This window comes from Bufo bufo, chromosome 8 (assembly GCF_905171765.1).
Source record: "Bufo bufo chromosome 8, aBufBuf1.1, whole genome shotgun sequence".
Lineage (NCBI taxonomy): Eukaryota > Metazoa > Chordata > Amphibia > Anura > Bufonidae > Bufo > Bufo bufo.
Genome location: NC_053396.1, coordinates 8,152,680 through 8,175,180, shown reverse-complemented (window position 1 = coordinate 8,175,180; position 22,501 = coordinate 8,152,680). Strand labels below are relative to the sequence as shown.

General features: G+C 46.1%; 1 protein-coding gene across 5 annotated transcripts in view; it reads left to right on the top strand.

Moving 5' to 3' along the window:
• The window catches only part of EXD3 (exonuclease 3'-5' domain containing 3), a 160,027-nt gene that overhangs the window by 19,012 nt on the left and 118,514 nt on the right, over positions 1-22,501 (top strand). For 2 of the 5 annotated variants that reach the window (XM_040405333.1, XM_040405328.1), the window contains exons 2-5: positions 15,549-15,602; positions 17,372-17,466; positions 19,822-19,886; positions 21,046-21,213. In XM_040405333.1, coding sequence (XP_040261267.1) covers positions 17,400-17,466; positions 19,822-19,886; positions 21,046-21,213 — 300 coding nt within the window. In that variant the 5' untranslated portion in view covers positions 15,549-15,602; positions 17,372-17,399. Of the gene's footprint in view, positions 1-805; positions 1,051-2,431; positions 2,547-15,548; positions 15,603-17,371; positions 17,467-19,821; positions 19,887-21,045; positions 21,214-22,501 lie in introns of those variants that run through there. The other 3 variants (XM_040405332.1, XM_040405330.1, XM_040405329.1) reach the window with 3 other exon arrangements.

Below are 22,501 nucleotides of genomic sequence, written 5' to 3'. Positions count from 1 at the left end.
TTCAATACAGACAGGGGGCTCAGGCTTTGCACCAGTGACTTAACTAGAAATGACTGGGACCGCACAGCAAAACAGACAAGAATAGGACGGGGCTGCAGAATCAAAGTGCAGGTGGAATGAATTAGTGAAATGAATAGGTCCGCATTTGATCTGCAAAATTGCGGAACCGATGTGGACAGAAAAATACAGTCCTGTGAATGGGCCCTAAGAGAAGTGGTGTACTGGAGTGTGCAGGGAATGGCAGGTCCCTCTACCAACCTAAATACCATTTCTATGCCCATAAAACAATTTGAATAAAAGTGACTCTGAAAAATGCACTTTGCTGAAACCACTCAGCTTTCCTAGATCTGAGCATTCTGTATAAGTTATACACCCCCTCCAGTACTTTACCCGAGGTTATGATATTGATGACCTCTCTTCAGCTGTTTAAAGAGGCCGCGGTGCTCCGGCCAGTGACGTCAAGTTCATCGGTGACGCAGCCTATGGGCAGTGTAGTCCCATTCAAGTGAATGGACCTGAGCTGTAATACCGAGCCCTTAAAACATTGTTTTGAAGGACCCCGGTTATGGCAACACCGTCAAAGGAAATACAGGCTACAGGGCAAGTGAGGTTAAAATGACACGTGCAGCACGGATATGGTTAACCTGGGGTGCCTTTTCTTGTAGTCATTGGGTAAGCGCCCTTTGATCTGGTATTTACTTGTGATTCGGACCAGCAGGGGATGGCGGAGCACAAGGAGAGATGGTGACCTGATGACAAAGTGCTGGAAACATTTTTGTGTGCACTAGCTAATCGTTGTTTGTGAAAATCACAAAGCATCCAGGAGGTTCCTTGCCAAGTGCTCAGAGTGAGAGTACGAAGCCCAGCTGGCGTCCGGCAGGAGCTACTTTTGTTTACATGCTGCGGCCGAGGCTGTTCCGCCGGTAATGAGGTCTGCATGGCGTTCCTGACCCAACTTTGCCTTCCACTCTGGTCGATTCCAGCTGTAATTCCGCAGTTTAACCCTTCTACAGGCCTGCAGGACAGATGTAAAATACTCCTACCTGCTGAGTGAGCTATGTCAACCAACCACCTTTAGCTAATGCACTGACAAAATACGTTTTGTTCGATGTTCTTTCTACAGTGCAACTGACTAGTTTAATACTGCCCCCTATGTACAAGAATATAACTACTATAATACTGCCCCCTATGTACAAGAATATAACTACTATAATACTGCTCCTATGTACAAGAATATAACTACTATAATACTGCTCCTATGTACAAGAATATAACTACTATAATACTGCCCCCTATGTACAAGAATATAACTACTATAATACTGCTCCTATGTACAAGAATATAACTACTATAATACTGCTCCTATGTACAAGAATATAACTACTATAATACTGCCTCCTATGTACAAGAATATAACTACTATAATACTGCCTCCTATGTACAGGAATATAACTACTATAATACTGCTCCTATGTACAAGAATATAACTACTATAATACTGCTCCTATGTACAAGAATATAACTACTATAATACTGCTCCTATGTACAAGAATATAACTACTATAATACTGCCTCCTATGTACAAGAATATAACTGCTATAATACTGCTCCTATGTACAAGAATATAACTACTATATTACTGCTCCTATGTACAAGAATATTACTACTATAATACTGCTCATATGTACAAGAATATAACTACTATAATACTGCCTCCTATGTACAAGAATATAACTACTATAATACTGCCTCTTATGTACAAGAATATAACTACTATAATACTGCCTCTTATGTACAGGAATATAACTACTATAATACTGCCTCTTATGTACAAGTATATAACTACTATAATACTGCTTCTATGTACAAGAATATAACTACTATAATACTGCTCCCATGTACAAGAATATAACTACTATAATACTGCTCCTATGTACAAGAATAGACCTACTATAATACTGCCTCTTATGTACAAGAATATAACTACTATAATACTGCCTCCTATGTACAAGAATAAAACTACAAGAATATAACTACTATAATACTGCTCCTATGTACAAGAATATAACTACTATAATACTGCTCCTATGTACAAGAATATAACTACTATAATACTGCCTCCTATGTACAAGAATATAACTACTATAATACTGCCCCTATGTACAGGAATATAACTACTATAATACTGCCTCCTATGTACAAGAATATAACTACTATAATACTGCTCCTATGTACAAGAATATAACTACTATAATACTGCTCCTATGTACAAGAATATAACTACTATAATACTGCTCCTATGTACAGGAATATAACTACTATAATACTGCTCCTATGTACACGAATCCCCTTTGATACATTTAATGACTGTATTGTTTCAGTTTTTGTTGTTTTTCCCTCTTGTGAAGTTTCTATTTTCTTCCGTCCTCAGATTCCTCGTATTTCTCTCAGATTCCAGTCATGGCATGACACAGCCAGATCTGATGGTTATGCGCCAGTTTGGAGCGGAGGATGGGAATTTGGCAGTGATACTAGCGTGTAAAAGGGTGAGAGGCAAATACGAGGAGTGGCGCCAGGATCCCAAGATGCTCTCGTCGTCTTCCCTCCTGCGTTAGTTTAGATAATTGTACAATTTGCCAGTTCTCATCTGTCCGAAGCTTTTGTATTTTTGCTGGCCGTGCTGGATCGGGAGCCCGTGATGGGGTGCACAGCAGAATGGGAAGCCGTACTGTGTATTTTTTCCTAATGAAGCCCCTTCTGTATTGATCACCCAGCTTTCCCAGAGTCCTGATACTTTTGTAGTTGCTTCTCCTTTCTTCTCCTATTGTGTCAGTCAGGAGTCTGAGAAAGCTGGGTGTCAATCACTACAGAGGTGAAATATTTTTTGGGGTTATTTAAAGGGGAAGTGCTTGTTCAGCAGCGTTGCCCCCTAGCTTCTGCACACCTGTATTGCAGCGAGCTCACTGTTTGGCGTGACTTGTATACATTTGTTTTTCGCGTGTCTGCGGAAGTGCAGTCAGCACAATAAAACCACACACATAGAGCCGCCTGCTTACCCCGAGCACATGTAAACAGTCAGCAGACGGACGCTCGTCCGTGTCCTTCCCCCGCCGCTGTCCTTGGAGGTCCTCACATCCTTCATTAGAGGGGACTGTGAGACTGCTGGACAGCGAGGGACAGTGACCACCGCAGCTTGGTGTGGATGCAACCCTCAAGTGTCAATTAATAATTGCACGATCCTCTGCTATGATAGTAAATCTGCTCCTGAGTTGTCAGGTTGTCAGCAGTTGAGGTTGGGGGGGGGGGGGGTCTTTAAGTAAGGCCTCCTGCACACGAACTTGTGCTGCCCGTTGCCGTTTTGCATTTGCGGATCCGCAATACACGGGCGTTGTTCCGTGGGCATTCCGACAATGGGTCCGCAAATCCGGAGATGCGGAACGGAAGCACGGAACAGAACCCCACGGAAGCACTACGGAGTGCTTCCCTGGGGTTTCCTCCCGTATTTCCGTTCCGCAAAAAGATAGGACATGTTCTATCCTTTTGCGGAACGGGCGGGGGCTGCCCCATGGCTGGTGTTCGTGCATTGCGGGCCGCAGCACGGCCACGGGGCGCACACGTTCATGCGCAGGAGGCCTAAGGACTTCACTAAACTGAAAGGGACCCTTAGGACTCGTGCATAAGTCTTTTGCACCTCCATGTTCCTCTGACTGCTCCCATTGGATGCTACACAACAGCACCATATGGCGGCACACACTGCAGAGCCGTAGGGCTAATTCTGTCGCCATATGGCTCAGATGTTTGCAGCTAACGTGTGTATGGGGGATGTTAGATTGGGCAGTTGGATTTCTACATGCGCGATCCTCTGCAAAAGCACACTGCAAAAATGTTGTATGGAAAGATACGCGGATCTCTGCAGCAAGAAGGTGCAGGTGCGGAGTGAGAGGCGCTGACCGCAGGTTGTAAACATTTAGAGATGGGTGGGGGCGGGGGGTCTGATGTCTGCACCGTATCCAAAAAACAGAGATTAATCAGACGGAGAATATTGTATTCATCTGTAAATCCCCCCCCGACCTTGTGGTTTTCTCTTCCTGTCAAATAAAGGCAATGGACTAATTAATCCGATTTCCTGTACGAGGCGATTACACGTACATCCCGCACAACCCAGAGGACCAAGTCAGGGGTGTTTAAAGGGCCGGTACGTCTAAAGTCTGCCCCGTGTCTGTCTTCTCTGTTATCAGCCGAGGTTGGCTTGTTCAGTACAAAGGTTCGAGATCTGAAATGCCCCAGGATTCCGCGCTCGCCCCGATTTGCCTCAGCTCGGCGACTGATTCCAGTATCAACAGGCAGAATTGTGAATGCAGCTCTGGAGTACTGTCTGACCTTGCGCTGGGATGTGCTGGCAATCATGGCGGCTTTGCTGAGATGTTCTACAACTGGCTGCTTGTTGTGACCCCCCCACCCACCTCCCCGTCTTGCAGACAGCCGAGTCGTCTCGATTTCCCAGACAAAACGGCGTGTTTTACAGTAAAGAGCGGCGAACGTATGTTTCATATATAGTGTTCCTTCTTCCTCCTCTTTAACCCTTTAAAGGCCAGCTACCCAACCTATGGCTGTAGTCTGACGTAGGATTAACAGTGCACTGGTCCGTATCGGCTGGGGCTTGTAGTCTTCTCATAGGGGGAGGGGAGTTCCTTAATATAATCTTACCATTGGCATATCTCCCCTAACAAGTTGTCAGTGGAGCATACAGATGGAGGTGTCAGTCAGCCGTTGACCCCTTTGTCAATGTGGGTCCCATTCGGCCCCCGATGGCCCTTTGGGTGATACCTGACTGATCGGCGGGGCAATCTATAGTGAAGGATGCAGTCAGCATTGGGAGAAAGGTGCTGATTTAATACGACAACGTAAACACAGGCAGTCTAAATATACGCCAAAGGTTTTGCTGCGGTTTTACCGTATTTATTTATTTAACACTCCCCCCCCCCCCCCCAAAAAAAAAAAAAAAGCCAACAGGACCTGTAAAGGAATCTCCACCTTGACTTGTCCTACCTATTAGGGACACGTCACCACTGAGGCCTTTCATTGGCTGCAGCGGCACACATGACCCTGTCCGTGTGGGAAGTTGATGGACGGGGACCGGAAGCCATGCAGCAGGATTGGTTGGAGTTTCAGGGACTTCTTCACAGGTCCTGCAGCGGGGGATATAGGGGATACAAAAAAAAAAAAACCTTGCGCTCCTTTGCAGTAAGCCACACCCCCTTGTTGAGCTGGGCACAGTGAATTTTCACATTTTTGTTGCATTTTCTGCATAAATAGATTTAATGCAACATTATGCACCAGAAATGCGCGGTTTAGACGCAGTCACATTTGTTCGTCCCCACTGCGTCCAGTGACTGGAGATTTACGTATTTTTTTATGCTGACTGACGAATTGGCCTAAAGGGAAATGTCACTTTCAGCCCCAGTATGTGGCAAAAAAAATAAATCGTAATTTTGTGTGTCTTTTGCCCATTGTGTTTTCTTATCTACTCACCACTAAAGCTAGTTTGAGAATGTAGCTTTTTTTTTTTTTTTTTCTTCCTTTTATTTTATTTTTTTTACCAGAGAGCAGGTCACATGTTGTCTGTTTCCTAGGGCAACCGACAGAATTTCTAAAGCAGCTTTGGATGTGATTGGAGAAAAATACTACAGAAATTTCTACAGATGCGGTAAAGCAAAACAGTTTACCTTCTTATGCAAACCTAAAGGGATTTCCAGGGTCCCGCAAGCTAACCTTAATTACACATTACAGACCCGTAGGAGAAAGTTTGTAATATACTTATTGACGCCAAGTTGCATGGACCGGGTCCTCTTCTGAAAATCCAGCTTCCACCGACATCACGTCCTTTACCAGATTTCCGGTCTGGGCTATGGACAGGGCGTCACTTCCGCTGTGGACGGGATCAGAACCATTCCTCTTCCTGGCGCATGCGCAGATAAGGAGTATGCACATGAGGCAAGCAGAGGAACAGTTCTGGTCCCGTCCACAATGGAAGCGACGCCCTGTCCGTAGACCAGGCTGGAAACCTGGTAAAGAACTCATCAGCAGAAGCTGGATTTTCAGAAGATGACGGTGGGGGGAGGAGGGTCACATGATCGGCCGATCCATGTCATTTTGCACATTAAGTATATTACAAACTTTCTCCTTCTTCTGGCGAGTTATGTGTAATTAAGGTGGATTTGCAGGGAGGAGCCTCATACACATTGGAAATCTTGTTAGTAGAAGATCCCTTGTGTAATTATCGTCAGGCTTTACCTGTGTGCCCCTCACTGGGCCACCGCAGAGCGGGCATGAATGTAGTCCTGTGTCCAACGGACCCATTGGTGCAGAAGTGAAATCTACATGTCCGAAGCGAACCAGATCCTGACAGCGCGACTCCTCCGACATCTGGTTTGATGAAGCCTTGGGGTTAAAACGAATGGAGATTTTACGGAGGGAGGGGTCGGGGATCGCAGGCTGCAGGAAGCTGTTTGGCTCAGGCCGTCTGTACAGATGTTTTCAGTTTGCCCCGATCGCCGTCCGTCCCCGCTTCCCTCCGCTCTTCACTTGTATCGAACAGTAATGCACATACTTGGGCGGCCGCTGATCTGCGTATCTGCGCGCGTCATCTTCATGTACGTGTATGCCGGCGTCGCCCTGTCTGTCTGTTATCCGCCACATCACCGTAAACAACTGCAAACGCGCCACAGATGTCCTTTATCCACCGTGTCGTCCATTTTGGACCCCAGTGCATCCAACGCTGCCCGCTATTCAGATTAGATCAAAAAGAGGTGACGCCAAAAAACGCACAGAGTAGATGGTATGTGTCGTCCTGCGGGGGTTTAAAGGGGCGTTGTGGGACTTAAAGGGGTTGTCACATGACCTTTCTGCAGCTCTGAATGGGACTGAGCCTCCTGCATGCTGCCATGAATTTGCAGGTATGGCGCCCATTCAAATGATTGGTGGGCCATGTAGTATATGGGTTTGTGGAGCCCATCAGATCAGGACCCCACCTCTTATGTACCCTCATAGTCCATACGGGAAGAAATCATTCAGATGTGACCCCTTTAAGGTTAGGTTCCGACAGTCCTGCCATAGACTTGCATGTTGATCCCGTTCCATTACATAGACGGGCCTGGATCTCAGGGGCCCCTTTGCTTCAGCGCAGAACTTCAGACTGCAATGTGGCCATAGACCGTAGATATGAATTGGCCGACCCCTGACGACCGATCTTTGGTGCCCCAGTAATGCTGGGTGCTTGTAATACAGGAACAGTGATTTGTATCTAGACCATCGAGAGTTAAATAGCAGATTTTAGTTGCAAGGAACATGTAGAATGATGAGGCTTCTCTCCTGGAGGTCCGGCTGTGGTGAAGGGGTTAAAAGGTTAAATTCCAATGCAGTTTAATCAGGGCCCCGGCTGCAGCCTCCGTGCATATTTCCAATCAATGTCCAAGAGACCGTGACACTCTAATCTGGAGGGTCTGACACTCAATCCATGACCAATCAGCAATTTACAGAACTGACTTCCTATATTCTGAGACGGCTCTGCCGGGGGGGGGGCGCCTGTTCCCGGAGCCCTCACCCATATTCCATCCAGCTTGTTGTGGGGGAGGGGATGTAATAGGCCGCATGCAGGGGACAGAGCCCTAGTTTATATGAAAATTCGAGAAGCCCTCCCTATAATGATTTCAGGTGTCTTGTCTGATTTGTGACTTACTCTTCTCTGTGTATTTTACAAGAATATTATTTTTTTCCCAGAAGCGGCGCCCTCCATGTCCATGGGCTGTGTCTGGTACTGCAACCTCATACCAGTCACTGAGGCTGAATATAGGATAAGTAATGTGACTCCTCCAGCAGAATAGTGAGTGCAGCTCTGGAGTATAATACAGGATTCGGGATCAGTACAGGATAAGTAATGTATGTACACAGTGACTGCACCAGCAGAATAGTGAGTGCAGCTCTGGAGTATAATACAGGATGTAACTCAGGATCAGTACAGGATAAGTAATGTATGTACACAGTGACTGCACCAGCAGAATAGTGAGTGCAGCTCTGGAGTATAATACAGGATGTAACTCAGGATCAGTACAGTATAAGTAATGTATGTACACAGTGACTGCACCAGCAGAATAGTGAGTGCAGCTCTGGAGTATAATACAGGATGTAAATCAGGATCAGTACAGGAGAAGTAATGTATGTACACAGTGACTGCACCAGCAGAATAGTGAGTGCAGCTCTGGAGTATAATACAGGATGTAACTCAAGATCAGTACAGGATAAGTAATGTATGTACACAGTGATTCCACCAGCAGAATAGTGAGTGCAGCTCTGGAGTATAATACAGGATGTAACTCAGGATTAGTACAGGATAAGTAATGTATGTACACAATGACTGCACCAGCAGAATAGTGAGTGCAGCTCTGGAGTATAATACAGGATGTAACTCAGGATCAGTACAGGATAAGTAATGTATGTACACAGTGACTGCACCAGCAGAATAGTGAGTGCAGCTCTGGAGTATAATACAGGATGTAACTCAGGATTAGTACAGGATAAGTAATGCATGTACACAATGACTGCACCAGCAGAATAGTGAGTGCAGCTCTGGAGTATAATACAGGATGTAACTCAGGATCAGTACAGGATAAGTAATGTATGTACACAGTGACTGCACCAGCAGAATAGTGAGTGCAGCTCTGGAGTATAATACAGGATGCAAGAGAACCAGGAGAGCAGATACACGCCTGGTCTTGTGGCACATGATGACATGGCACAGCAGATACCTTGAATGAACATGCCATGAATTTGCTTTATATTTCTTTATGATACAGATCACTTCTCTGTAGAAAGGGGCGATGACATGAGGGCGCCGCTCGTCTCTGTTACAATTGTTTAGCTGCAGGTTATTCCGATTGAGAGGAGGGAGCAATAGTCTGTGAATCAGAATGAATAAATCCAGCCGCGCAGGCGCCTTCCCCATCACTGCCCTCTGTGCACATTAGCAGGTCTGCAATCAAGAAGCTAGGTGTACAGTTGCAAGAAAAAGTATGTGAACCCTTTGGATTGATATGGATTTCTGCACAAATTGGTCATAAAATGTGATCTGATCTTCATCTAAGTCACAACAATAGACAATCACAGTCTGCTTAAACTAATAACACACAAAGAATTAAATGTTACCATGTTTGTATTGAACACACCATGTAAACATTCACAGTGCAGGTGGAAAAAGTATGTGAACCCTTGGATTTAATAACTGGTTGAACCTCCTTTGGCAGCAATAACTTCCACCAAACGTTTCCTGTAGTTGCAGATCAGACGTGCACAACGGTCAGGAGTAATTATTGACCATTCCTCTTTACAGAACTGTTTCAGTTCAGCAATATTCTTGGGATGTCTGGTGTGAATCGCTTTCTTGAGGTCATGCCACAGCATCTCCATCGGGTTGAGGTCAGGACTCTGACTGGGCCACTCCAGAAGGCGGATTTTCTTCTGTTTAAGCCATTCTGTTGTTGATTTACTTCTATGCTTTGGCTCGTTGTCCTGTTGCAACACCCATCTTCTGTTGAGCTTCAGCTGGTGGACAGATGGCCTTAAGTTCTCCTGCAAAATGTCTTGATAAACTTGGGAATTCATTTTTCCTTTGATGATAGCAATCCGTCCAGGCCCTGACCCAGCAAAGCAGTCCCAAACCATGATGCCCCCACCACCATACTTCACAGTTGGGATGAGGTTTTGATGTCGGTGTGCTGTGCCTCTTTTTCTCCACACATAGTGTTGTGTGTTTCCTCCAAACAACTCCACTTTGGTTTCATCTGTCCACAGAATATTTTGCCAGTACTGCTGTGGAACATCCAGGTGCTCTTGTGCAAACTGTAAACGTGCAGCAATGTTTTTTTGGACAGCAGTGGCTTCCTCTGTGGTATCCTCCCATGAAATCCATTCTTGTTTAGTGCTTTACGTATCGTAGATTCGCTAACAGGGATGTTAGCATATGCCAGAGACTTCTGTAAGTCTTTAGCTGAGACTCTAGGATTCTTCTTCACCTCATTGAGCAGTCTGCGCTGTTCTCTTGCAATCATCTTTACAGGACGGCCACTCCTAGGGAGAGTAGCAGCAGTGCTGAACGTCCTCCATTTATAGACAATTTGTCTTACCGTGGACTGATGAACAGCAAGGCTTTTGGAGATACTTTTATAACCCTTTCCAGCTTTATGCAAGTCAACAATTCTTAATTGTAGGTCTTCTGAGAGCTCTTTTGTGCGAGGCATCATTCACATCAGGCAATGCTTCTTGTGAAAAGCAAACCCCGAACTGGTGTGTGTTTCTTATAGGGCAGCTGTAACCAACACCTCCAATCTCATCTCATTGATTGGACTCCAGTTTGCTGACACCTCACTCCAATTAGCTCTTGGAGATGTCATTAGTCTAGGGGGTTCACATACTTTTTCCACCTGCACTGTGAATGTTTACATGGTGTGTTCAATAAAAACATGGTAACATTTAATCCTTTGTGTGTTATTAGTTTAAGCCGACTGTGATTGTCTATTGTTGTGACTAAGATGAAGATCAGATCACATTTTATGACCAATTTGTGCAGAAATCCATATTAGGGATCGACCGATATTGATTTTTTAGGGCCGATACCGATACCGATAATTTGTCAACTTTCAGGCCGATAGCCGATAATTTATACCGATATTCTGGGTATTTTTATTTTTGAGGAAAAAAATTTTTTCCTACACAAATCTGCTGAATATTAATGTTTATTGTTAACGTGTATTATTATTTTATTTTTTTTGTAAATCTTTTTCATTTATACTTAATATTTTTGTGTTTTTTTTTTTTTTTTACTAACTTTTAGCCCCCTTAGGGACTAGAACCCTTGTCCTATTCACCCTGATAGATCTCTATCAGAGTGAATAGGAGCTCGCACTGTCCCTGCTGCTCTGTGCTCTGTGCACACAGCAGCATGGAGCTGAACATGGCAGCCAGGGCTTCAATAGCGTCCTGGCTGCCATGGTAACCGATCGGAGCCCCAGGCTTACACAGCTGGGGCTCCGATCGGAGGAGCAGGGGAGAGGGGATCCTGTGGCCACTGCCACCAATGATTAATACTGGGTGGGGGGGCGCACTGCGCCACCAATGTTTTTACTATTGGGATGGGGGTGGGGGCGCACTGCGCCACCAATGATTAATACTAGGGGGCTTGAGGGGGCGCACTGCGCCACCAATGAAGATACCTCTCTTTCACATACAGGAGGCGGGAGCTGGCTGCAGAGTCACATAGCCGGCTCCCGACCTCTATGAGCGGTAGCTGCGATCCGCGGCACCTAAGGGGTTAACTACCGCGGACCGCAGCTGCCGTTCATAGAGGTCCGGAGCCGGCTATGTGATTCTGCAGCCAGCTCCCGCCTCCTGTATATGAATTAATGAAAGACTCATCTTCATTGGTGGCGCAGCGACCACAGCCCCTCCCCTCCTCTTGTCTCCTCTCCTGCCACTGGCGGCAGCGGCAGCAGCAGCACAGGGGGAGGAGACACTGCTTCCTTCTCCCCTGTGCTGCGGAGGGAACACAGAACGCGCTGAGAGCAGCGCGTTCTGTGTTCCCAATACGTTATCGGAATATCGGCAAAATAGATGCCGATACCGATAACGGTCAAAATCCTGAATATCGGCCGATAATATCGGTAAAACCGATAATCGGTCGATCCCTAATCCATATCATTCCAAAGGGTTCACATACTTTTTCTTGCAACTGTATGTGTGTACATGGAGTAAGAGCACAGGGTGGGGGGAGGCCGGAGCCCCCGATAATCAGGAGGAACCTGTGAAATCATAGCATTCAACTTGTATCTGAGCTCCTGTGTGTGAACTGTCGTGCAGTATCACACAGGATAGGACTAGATACAGCAACTCAGCAGTATCACACAGGATAGGATTAGATACACAGCTCTGTAGAAAGTAACGCGTATCATAGGATTAGATACAATGGCTCAGCAGGCAGTATCACACATGATAGGATTAGATACAGTGGCTCGGCAGACAGTATCACACAGGATAGGATTAGATACACAGCTCAGCAGACAGTATTACACAGGATAGGATTAGATACACAGCTCAGCAGTCAGTATCACACAGGAGAGGATTAGATACACAGCTCAGCAGACAGTATCACACATGATAAGATTAGATACACAGCTCGGCAGACTGTATCACACAGGATAGGATTAGATACACAGCTCAGCAGACAGTATCACACAGGATAGGATTAGATACACAGCTCCGCAGACTGTATCACACAGGATAGGATTAGATACACAGCTCAGCAGACAGTATCACACAGGATAGGATTAGATACACAGCTCAGCAGACAGTATCACACATGATAGGATTAGATACACAGCTCAGCAGACAGTATCACACAGGAGAGGATTAGATACACAGCTCAGCAGACAGTATCACACAGGATAGGATTAGATACACAGCTCAGCAGACAGTATTACACAGGATAGGATTAGATACACAGCTCAGCAGTCAGTATCACACAGGAGAGGATTAGATACACAGCTCAGCAGACAGTATCACACATGATAGGATTAGATACACAGCTCGGCAGACTGTTTCACACAGGATAGGATTAGATACACAGCTCAGCAGACAGTATCACACAGGATAGGATTAGATACACAGCTCAGCAGACAGTATCACACATGATAGGATTAGATACACAGCTCAGCAGACAGTATCACACATGATAGGATTAGATACACAGCTCAGCAGACAGTATCACACAGGAGAGGATTAGATACACAGCTCAGCAGACAGTATCACACAGGAGAGGATTAGATACACAGCTCAGCAGACTGTATCACACAGGATAGGATTAGATACACAGCTCAGCAGTCAGTATCACACAGGAGAGGATTAGATACACAGCTCAGCAGACAGTATCACACATGATAGGATTAGATACACAGCTCGGCAGACAGTATCACACATGATAGGATTAGATACACGGCTCAGCAGACAGTATCACACATGATAGGATTAGATACACAGCTCAGCAGACAGTATCACACAGGAGAGGATTAGATACACAGCTCAGCAGACAGTATCACACAGGAGAGGATTAGATACACAGCTCAGCAGACAGTATCACACAGGAGAGGATTAGATACACAGCTCAGCAGACAGTATCACACAGGAGAGGATTAGATACACAGCTCAGCAGACAGTATCACACAGGAGAGGATTAGATACACAGCTCAGCAGACAGTATCACACTGGATAGGATTAGATACACAGCTCAGCAGACAGTATCACACAGGATAGGATTAGATACACAGCTCAGCAGACAGTATCACACAGGAGAGGATTAGATACACAGCTCAGCAGACAGTATCACACTGGATAGGATTAGATACACAGCTCAGCAGACAGTATCACACACGATAGGCTTAGATACTCTGGCTTCCCATTTTCTGGCTATGTCCCCCTCACATGACCCTCGCTGGGAGTGACAGATTTGCAGCATTGCCTCTGTGGCGTCCCTCTGGGGGTCTCATAAATGGCCGCCCTTGGCTTGGCTTACAAAGCTGCTTGGTGTCACTTTGGGCCTGTGGTCCAGGGAGCGTGACAGATGATACATGACGGAGAGGGGGTCACGGGAGCATCACCCAGCTGCTAGATTCGGGAAGAGAGGCAAGCCCATCCTGCCAATATTTACCAAGCGTCAGTCACAGCAGAGGGGCTGTCTCTCTGTGACAGGGGCACTGTTTAATTAGGCAGGGCTTGGGTAACGGATTACTTAACACAGCGAGGCTATGGAGGCATCTGCTCGCCTCTTGTGTACGAGACTGCACATTAACATAACTGTAGATGCCTCGCTCCCTATCGCCTTAGAAATCTGGAGAACAATTAGGGGTTTCCTTTTCTGCTCAGCGTCCTTAGGCATCCAGCCACAACCCCACCCTTACATCTAGGAGCCCCCCAACACCTGCAGACTGCCCGCCCCACTGCCGCATCAACCATCCCAGCATTGCTATTCTGGGCTCCGTCTGAAGCAGTAAAGAGAGGTCCTTACTATACCCCTCCGTTATATGTCATCGCCCCTCATATGTCAACACCTGTTCAGGGGTCTCCAGCACCGGGGTTCTGGGTTTGAGTCACACAAGGACAGCACAGAGTCCTTGTTGAGGATCTTCACTATCCAGGGCATCATGGAATCTATATGTACCTTCCAAAACTGAGGGTCCAGGGTTCAAATCCAACTGTGACAGCAGAGAGTCTATATGTTCCTTCGATTGCTCAGGGTCTTCACTATTCAAGGCTTAATGGAATTTCTATGTCCCTTCCCTAAGTGAGGGTCCAAGGTTCAAATCCAGCCGTGACTTCATGAATTTTATATGTTCCTTAGATTATTGAGGGTCCTGGGTTCAAATCCAACCATGACGGCACAGAGTCTATATATTCCTTCCAATACTGAGGGTCTTCACAATCCAGGGCGTCATCGAATCCAACTGTGACATCATGACATTACTGACAGTCCAGGGTTCAAATCTAACCATGACAGCACAGAACCTATATATTCCTTACATTTCTGAGGGTCTTCAGTACCCAGGGCATCATGGATTTTATATGTACCTTCCAAAACTGAGGGGGGGGGGGGGGGGGGGGGGGGTCTGATGTCAGTCTTAATACTAAAACTCACTTTGTGCAATTCGCCGTTAAGAGGCCTGTTACTAATTTTTGTGCATCCTCAGGAGATCTGTGTGCAAGGAATTGAAATCTACGCCAGTAAAGAATGGAGGTTTTACACTTCATGTTTCAGCTCCTCACTGACTTCATAATCTCTGATTGCCGGCAGTGAATGGAAGAATTCTTTGTTTGTACTTAAGGGCTGTAAATCTGTCTTGGAGATTTCTCCCTCGTGGAGCTTCACAGCTCGATCTATCTGACCTTTGCACCCCACAAGTAGATGGGGCGCTGAAGGACCCCCCCCCCCCCTTCCCACACAAAAACAATTTATATAGAGCTGGACCTGCTTCTTAAGACATATGGGCGTCATATAAAAAGGACAAGTAATGCCTAAGAAGTAGGGTTATATGCTGTGAACCCCTTGAGGGATGCAAGCGGATTGCTCACAGTTGGCAGTACTTGGGTGTGAAGACCAAAGGCTGTAAGGAAAGTGTGGAACAGCTACAAATGTGGTGAGGGTCTCTATGAAGATGTGATGGGGGGCACAGGAGTGACCCTGAGGAGTCAGAGGGTGGGGTGTTCAGCGCTCCGGTGAAGCATGAGAGGGGCCCTGGAGATGAGAGGGGCCCTGGAGATGAGAAGGGCCCTGGAGATGCGAGGAGTCGTTCAGACTGATCTGTTGCCGTCTTTATAAAACTATCGGGGAATCATTGATTTTACGTTTTTAGACTATTATTTTAGACTATTTGTTGTCTCCTATTTTAGTTGTCTGGAAGCACATTCCCTCTATTTCTTACATGAAATCTTCTCTTTTTCTTTCTTTACAGATTTAAGCCATTTTTGTGAATATCTGGAATCCACGGCAATTGTCAGAGTTGAAAGTAAGTGATTCAAACCAGAATAGCGATCCAGCTCCATATCCTCTGCCAATGGCACAATTCTGACTTCCTGCTGCCACCACTAGGGGGAGCTTACTGCATACTCCAGATGAGCTATTAGATTCTTAGGAATCAATTTGCTCCATTAGTAAGACTTCTTCACCTGTAAGGCGCTGTGCCTACAGATAAAGAAGCGCTCACCTGCCTGTTGATTGACAGGACTGGACATCTCGCCCAGCCCTGACAATCTGGGCCCTGCACTGCTTCTCCAAGTAGGAGCCGAAGCTTAAATTTAGCCTTGGGAGCAGCGACTGCGCTTGCGCCGCTGCACAGTTCAAACTTTTACACTGCACATGCACAGTGAGCTCCCCCTTGTGTTGGCTGCAGACATTCATAATTATATTATTTAAATTCTGTGCACAGAATTTTGAAGCACCGTATCAGGAAACAGAACGCCAACCCCCAATAAAGAAATATTATAAAAATAATCAGCACAGTAATAATAAGCTCCATACACTCGATGGTATATTAGATAGCAACATATCTGAGAATCGATGGACGCCCCGCTCCCAGCTCGTGGTTTGCAATTGTCTTTTTATTATTCTTGCATAAACATCGCAATCATTGACCACCGACCACCTTTGCACCGACTCCTGTCCTTGTCTGGTTTTAATCCCACTGCAAGAATTGGGATTAAAGGAACCTCGAGGCTGAAAGAAATTTGACCAAATTGGACCAAAACGCGTTACGATACGTTTGATTTGTAATTAGGAATAGGAAACAGAGGTGTTTTTTTAATGTAGTAATAGAAGTCTTCCAGTAGAGGGCAGCAAATCCTAGTATACCCCATGTGCCATTCATCAGCTCCATACATCCGAGGTCCTCAACCTTTTGTACCTTGTGAGCCGCCTTCAACTAAAATACTGGAGAAGAGAAATGCTGAAAGTGGAAAAGTGAGAAATCACGGATTTGCAGAGACGTACTTCAGTGTGAGATATGGCCCTAGTTTTATGCTGTCCATATTGGCGCAGTTTGGTGGTCAGGATATGACGGTAATAATGTCAGTTATCAGTATGTATAGCTATAGCGCCGGACTCCTGTAGCGAGCCACACAAGCTACACGTGGCACCCCCGCTACTGTTTGGGGACCGATGCTATACACAGCTACTGAGCCTGGGAATTGTAGTGTTTGCGGTCTTCTCTTCCCTAATTTCCAGAATGGTCGACCATAAGGGTTGGTCTCCCAGCTTTCTGGCCCCTGTGAATTCTGGGATATTCTACAAATGTCTTATAAATCTGTTAGGTCCTATTCATATTGATTTCAGTGGGGCCGGGCGACTATCTAAAGTGTAAAGAGGTCTCCCGACTCTCCCCCGACAAGTGATGTCAAGGGAAAGAAGGATCGGCAAGTTGAATTTCAACTTTTATTCTTGCTGCGGATTTCTCCTCTCTTGGCAGTGAAAACACATGCATGCTCAGCCGAACCAAGTGTGCATGTGCAACTGGAAATCGGGAGGTAGTCAAACAACTGCTTATGGACACCTTAGAAAAAGGTTGTCCAGCCAGTACATATTGATGATCTATCCTCCGGACAGGTCATCAGTATCTGATCCGTGGGGGTCTGACTCCTACTGACCCCCACCGATCAGATAATGATGGCCTGTCCTGAGGAGAGGCCATCAATATGTGCTGACTGCACAACCCCTGGGGAGGATTTTATTATGGTGGGTATTTTGGTGAAAATGCTTCATGGTTTCTTGTTTTCTTCTCAGGAACCTGAAGGAGTGAAGACCCGAGACAATGGAGTGCGTGGAGGACAGCAGAGCGGACGAGACTCGGCCATCCTTTCCTTCTCTCGCTGGTGCAGGTGGCTTGCAGATAGCTGTAGATCGCAGTCTCCCCTGAATGACACTTAACCCATGTCTATAGGATAAGGGTCCGATCGGTGGGGGTCCGACTGATGTTGGCCCTGCCAATCGTGAGAACGGGGGTTCTGCTCATGTCCATTAAACTCCATGGGAACTGCCAAAAATAGCTGGGCGCTGCATAGAGTTGAATCGGGTGACGGAGAACATTAGCGACCACTGCCCCATTTAAATGGGACAACACGGGACCTCCCTGATCAAACACTTTTTCCTCATCCTGTAGAGAAATGTTATATGGGGGGACACCTCTTTAATGGTAACCTATATGGCCTCCAAAGGGATTTTCACCCAGCTTTTCCTGATTTGGTAAATCCTCTGCTTATACGCCAGCAGAGCAGATCTCTTTCCTGTTTGTTGCAATGTATCAGTGTCGGTGAAATCTATCAGCCTGGCGTCCTGGATTGTCTAGTCCTCTGCTCCTCTAGTACTAGTTCTATATTCCTTTGTGTTTCCGTTCACTGAGAGCAAGCACAAATGGTAAAAATGGTAAAAAATTGCAGCACACAGTGTTTTGACATTGATGGCCTAGCCTCAGGATAGCTCATCAATATCTGATCTGTGGGGGTCCCACTCCCTGCACCCACCGCCGATCAGCTACTTGAATAGGATTTGGCGCATCTTCCTAGGCCAATTATCCCACGTTCATCGGTCACGTGGCATAGGCGCAGCTCGGTCCCATTCAAGTAAAGGGCCTGTGCTGCAGTACCAAGCACAGCCACTATACAAGGGATGGCGCTGTGCTTAGTAATCTGCAAGGAGGCCCCGCGCAGCTGATCAGAGGGGGTGCCAGGTGTTGGACCCCCGTCCCCTATCCTGAGGATAGGTCATCAGTATTAAACCCCCTTTAATTGGACATGCTCTGTCATTAGGGCCATGGCCATAGCCATCGTGTCCAGGTTGTCACTGAGGCCCGGATGGATTTTGAGGACTGCGACGACAGGATACAGAAGCTCCATCTGTGAATGTTCTCTATAAATCAGGGGATATGATCAGTTCAGTAAGCGCACATCCCCTCCGTGTCCGTCTGTTTACAGCAGGGCAGGTCTGCAGTGTAACCCCGAGCCTGCGGATTGATCATTTATCAGCGCTAATATCTCTGTGAGATCAGTCACACATCAGATGTGTTTACTGACCCCGCGGCCTCGGGATTTAGTGGAATTCAGTCTGTCGGGTAATCCCGCATCGCTCTGCCGTCTGTGTCTTTTCCTCGTCTTCCCCTCTGATCCCATCACAATCCGGCCTCCCTTCCTGTGTTTTACTACGTTCTCCCTGTGTCACCACTTTTTGTTGACCCTTCCACCCGCCCGCTAATGCTGGTCATAGACACGGAGAGGACGCGCAGTGTCAACTAACCATGTCATCTTCTTTCATGGTCAGGACGAGTGCTGTAAAACGTGAGATTAAAGGAGATTTCCAGGGCAAATGAAGCTTAAAGGGGTTGTCCACTGCATTGGTATTGATGGACTAGCCTCAGGTTAGTCCATCAATATTTGATTGACAGGGGTCTCACTCCCCAAGCCCCCACCAATCAGCTCCGTCCATTGTGTAGTGGATGGAGCTGGTTACTACAGCGCTGCCGCCATTGATGTGAATGGTAACCTGCTCCGTGCATTGCACAACAGATGGAAGTGTGTACTGGTCAGCGGAGGTGCGGAGTGTCAGACCCCCACCGATCAGATGTTGATCATCTATCCTGATCAACCAGTAGTAGTAGACTGGACAGCCTCTTTAAATCAGTTCTCCTATCTGGACATTTATGGCGTATTGATAGGATACTTCATAAATGTCTGACAGGTGCAGAGAGACCACCTCTGGGACCCCATCCTCCTCGAGCGCGGCCCAGCTGTGAATGGAAAGGATGCATGTGTGGCATGGTCTTCATTCATAGCGGAGCCCTGTTCTTGAGATAGGAACTGGTCCCAGAGGTGGTCTCTGCACCTATCAGACATTTATGAAATATCCTATCAATAAGCCATAATTGTCCTTTAATCATCATGTATTTCAGATTTTCATCATTTTAAGATATCTGCTTGCTGGCAGAGAACAAGAGCATTCTTGTTTAAGGGGCATCTGTCAGCAGATCAGTACCTGTTACATGTGCACTTGGCAGCTGAAGACGTCTGTGTCAGTCCCGTGTTCACATGTGCCCGCATTGCTGAAAAAAAACATGTTTTAATATATGCAAATGAGCCTCTAGGAGCAACGGGGGCGTTGCTGTTACACTTAAAGGCTCTTCTTACTCAATCACCAGGTGGAGTGAATTTTTTTTCTTATATGTTTTATCTGTTTTCTTACAGGGCATGATCTCCTCCTGACTGTATCTGCTGTGAACATTGCTTGGGCACAAAAGAATGTGGAGCAGGTAAGTACCCATGTAATGCGAAAGGCCTGATGGTGCCCAAAAGTGGAGGGGTTTGTGTAGTTTTTAACATAATTTTATAGGGCAGGTGTAGGTATATAACTATAGATAGCAATCTGTATATATTTGTAAATACATTGTATTAATTATTCTGTATTATACTACAGAGCTGCACTCACTATTCTACTAGTGCAGTCACTGTGTACATACATTACTTATCCTGTACTGATCCTGAGTTACATCCTGTATTATACTCCAGAGCTGCACTCACTAATCTGCTGGTGCAGTCACTGTGTACATACATTACTTATCCTGTACTGATCCTGAGTTACATCCTGTATTATACTCCAGAGCTGCACTCACTATTCTGCTGGTGCAGTCACTGTGTACATACATTACTTATCCTGTACTGATCCTGAGTTACATCCTGTATTATACTCCAGAGCTGCACTCACTATTCTGCTGGTGCAGTCACTGTGTACATACATTACTTATCCTGTACTGATCCTGACTTACATCCTGTATTATACTCCAGAGCTGCACTCACTATTCTGCTGGTGAAGTCACTGTGTACATACATTACTTATCCTGTACTGATCCTGAGTTACATCCTGTATTATACTCCAGAGCTGCACTCACTATTCTGCTGGTGCAGTCACTGTGTACATACATTACATTACTTATCCAGTACTGATCCTGAGTTACAAATTCTTATATACTCTAGAGCTGCACTCATCGTTCTGCTGGTTGTTATTAGATGCAGTCAACAAGCATGTTGTCAGACTCCCTCCTAACAGATTAGCTGAGCTCCTATGATGCAGGGGGCAGTCATTTGTCATATCACTGTACAGAGCACTTCTCAGAATGCAAATCCCCAAAGTCGGGAGATTGGGAATGCTGGAAGATTTCAGCTCTGAAGCGACAAAATTGTAAGCGCAGCTTGATAACTTGAATAGAAAAAAATATTAAACCATTTGAGATAAAGAATGGTACAACTTGTCTTCTTGCTGCCAGGCTTGTCATGAGCTTTGCCAGTCTTGCATACAACCAGGCTGGCACCGAGCAGGATGGCGCCCTTCCTTGGCAAGGGAGCGGCACATATGATTAAAAAAATCGTGTTTTACTGGCAGTGACTTGTATCTCTCTCTGAATCCTATCCCAGGTTAAGGAATCCTTGAGAGAATTTATCTCCACCGTGGACGACCCCATGACGTCTCTTCTGGACCTGCTGGACCATTATAACCCAACTAAAGGAAAAGCGAACTCCCTGGCGGTTTTAATTGCGTGTGAATTTCAGAAATGGATAAATGACCATCTGGAATGCCAGCAGGTTCCTATGTATATTCTATATAGAGTATGATACAGTATAGACAGGTAGACACAGTCAAAATCCCTTAAAGGGAACCTGACACTTGGGCTTCTCCACTACCAGCACGCCATTGTGCAGCTCGGGTTTAGCTTTCTGACTTTGCCACTTTGATTCCGGCCCGTTGCAGGATCGCTTAGAGGAAGGAGTTAAAATTTAATGGAAATGAGTCTGGGACTTATTTTAGGCAGCAGTGTACTGTCCCAGTCTTAATACTCGCAGGCACCTGAGGCCTCCCAGACTGATCTCCAATAAAGGGGTCCTCTCATTTCAGCAAATGGCACTTATCACGTCGAGAAAGTTAATACAAGCCACTTACTAATGTGTTGTGGTTGTCCATATTGCCGCCTTTGCTGCCTGGATTGTTTTTTTTTTTTTCATCACATTAAAAATTGCTTATTTCCAGGGGTTACGATCACCGTGCAAATCCAGCAGCGGTGGTCGTTCTTGCACAATATAGGAAAAAGCGATGTCCCTTGCGCACTAACGTGATCCTGGCCTCCAGAGAGGCTGGGGCTTTTCCCTGTAGTGTGAAAGCATGGCCACTGTTGGATTTCCAGGGTGGTCGAAACCCTCTGGAATTTCTAATGTGATGAAAAGGAGGCAAATATGGAGAATCAAAATACATTAGTAAGTGCCTTGTGTTCACTTTCTCTACATGGTAAGTGCTGAAGTGACACAACCCCTTTAAATTCTTCTTTAGGGTGTGTTCACATAATGCAGCACAAGGTCTGTTCCTGGCAGTTTACCACATCCGGCATAGCCAGATACCGCCACATACCGCTGAATATAGGTCATTCTGCAACGGCACAGGGCCATTATAAAGCTAAACCTGAACTGCGTAATAGAATGCAGGCCAAAAACAAGTGACAGGTTCCCTTTCATTTTGCATAAAGTGAAGTGATGCCCTGTCCAATTTCTGTGGGCGGAGAACAAAAGTCGAGCAAAAGTGAGCCGCTGCTGCTTCCTGCAGAAGTCTCAGAATTACCTGTCCCTCCTAAGGATGCACATTAGATGTAAGTCAACCCTATGTGCAGATTTTGGGCATGGAAGGCCGAAGCAGCTGTTGGCTTCTGCAGTCCGGAGACATGGAGCTGGTTGGCAGCAGGAAACGGTGGGAGACCCCAGTGACCAGCTGTATGGGAGCAGCACCAAATTGACAGGCTGTGCATATCGGATGTCATTCCGTTTTTAGTGTTCAGAAAACCCCTTTAAGACACTTCATGTTAAGCTGGTCATGGACCACAGCTCT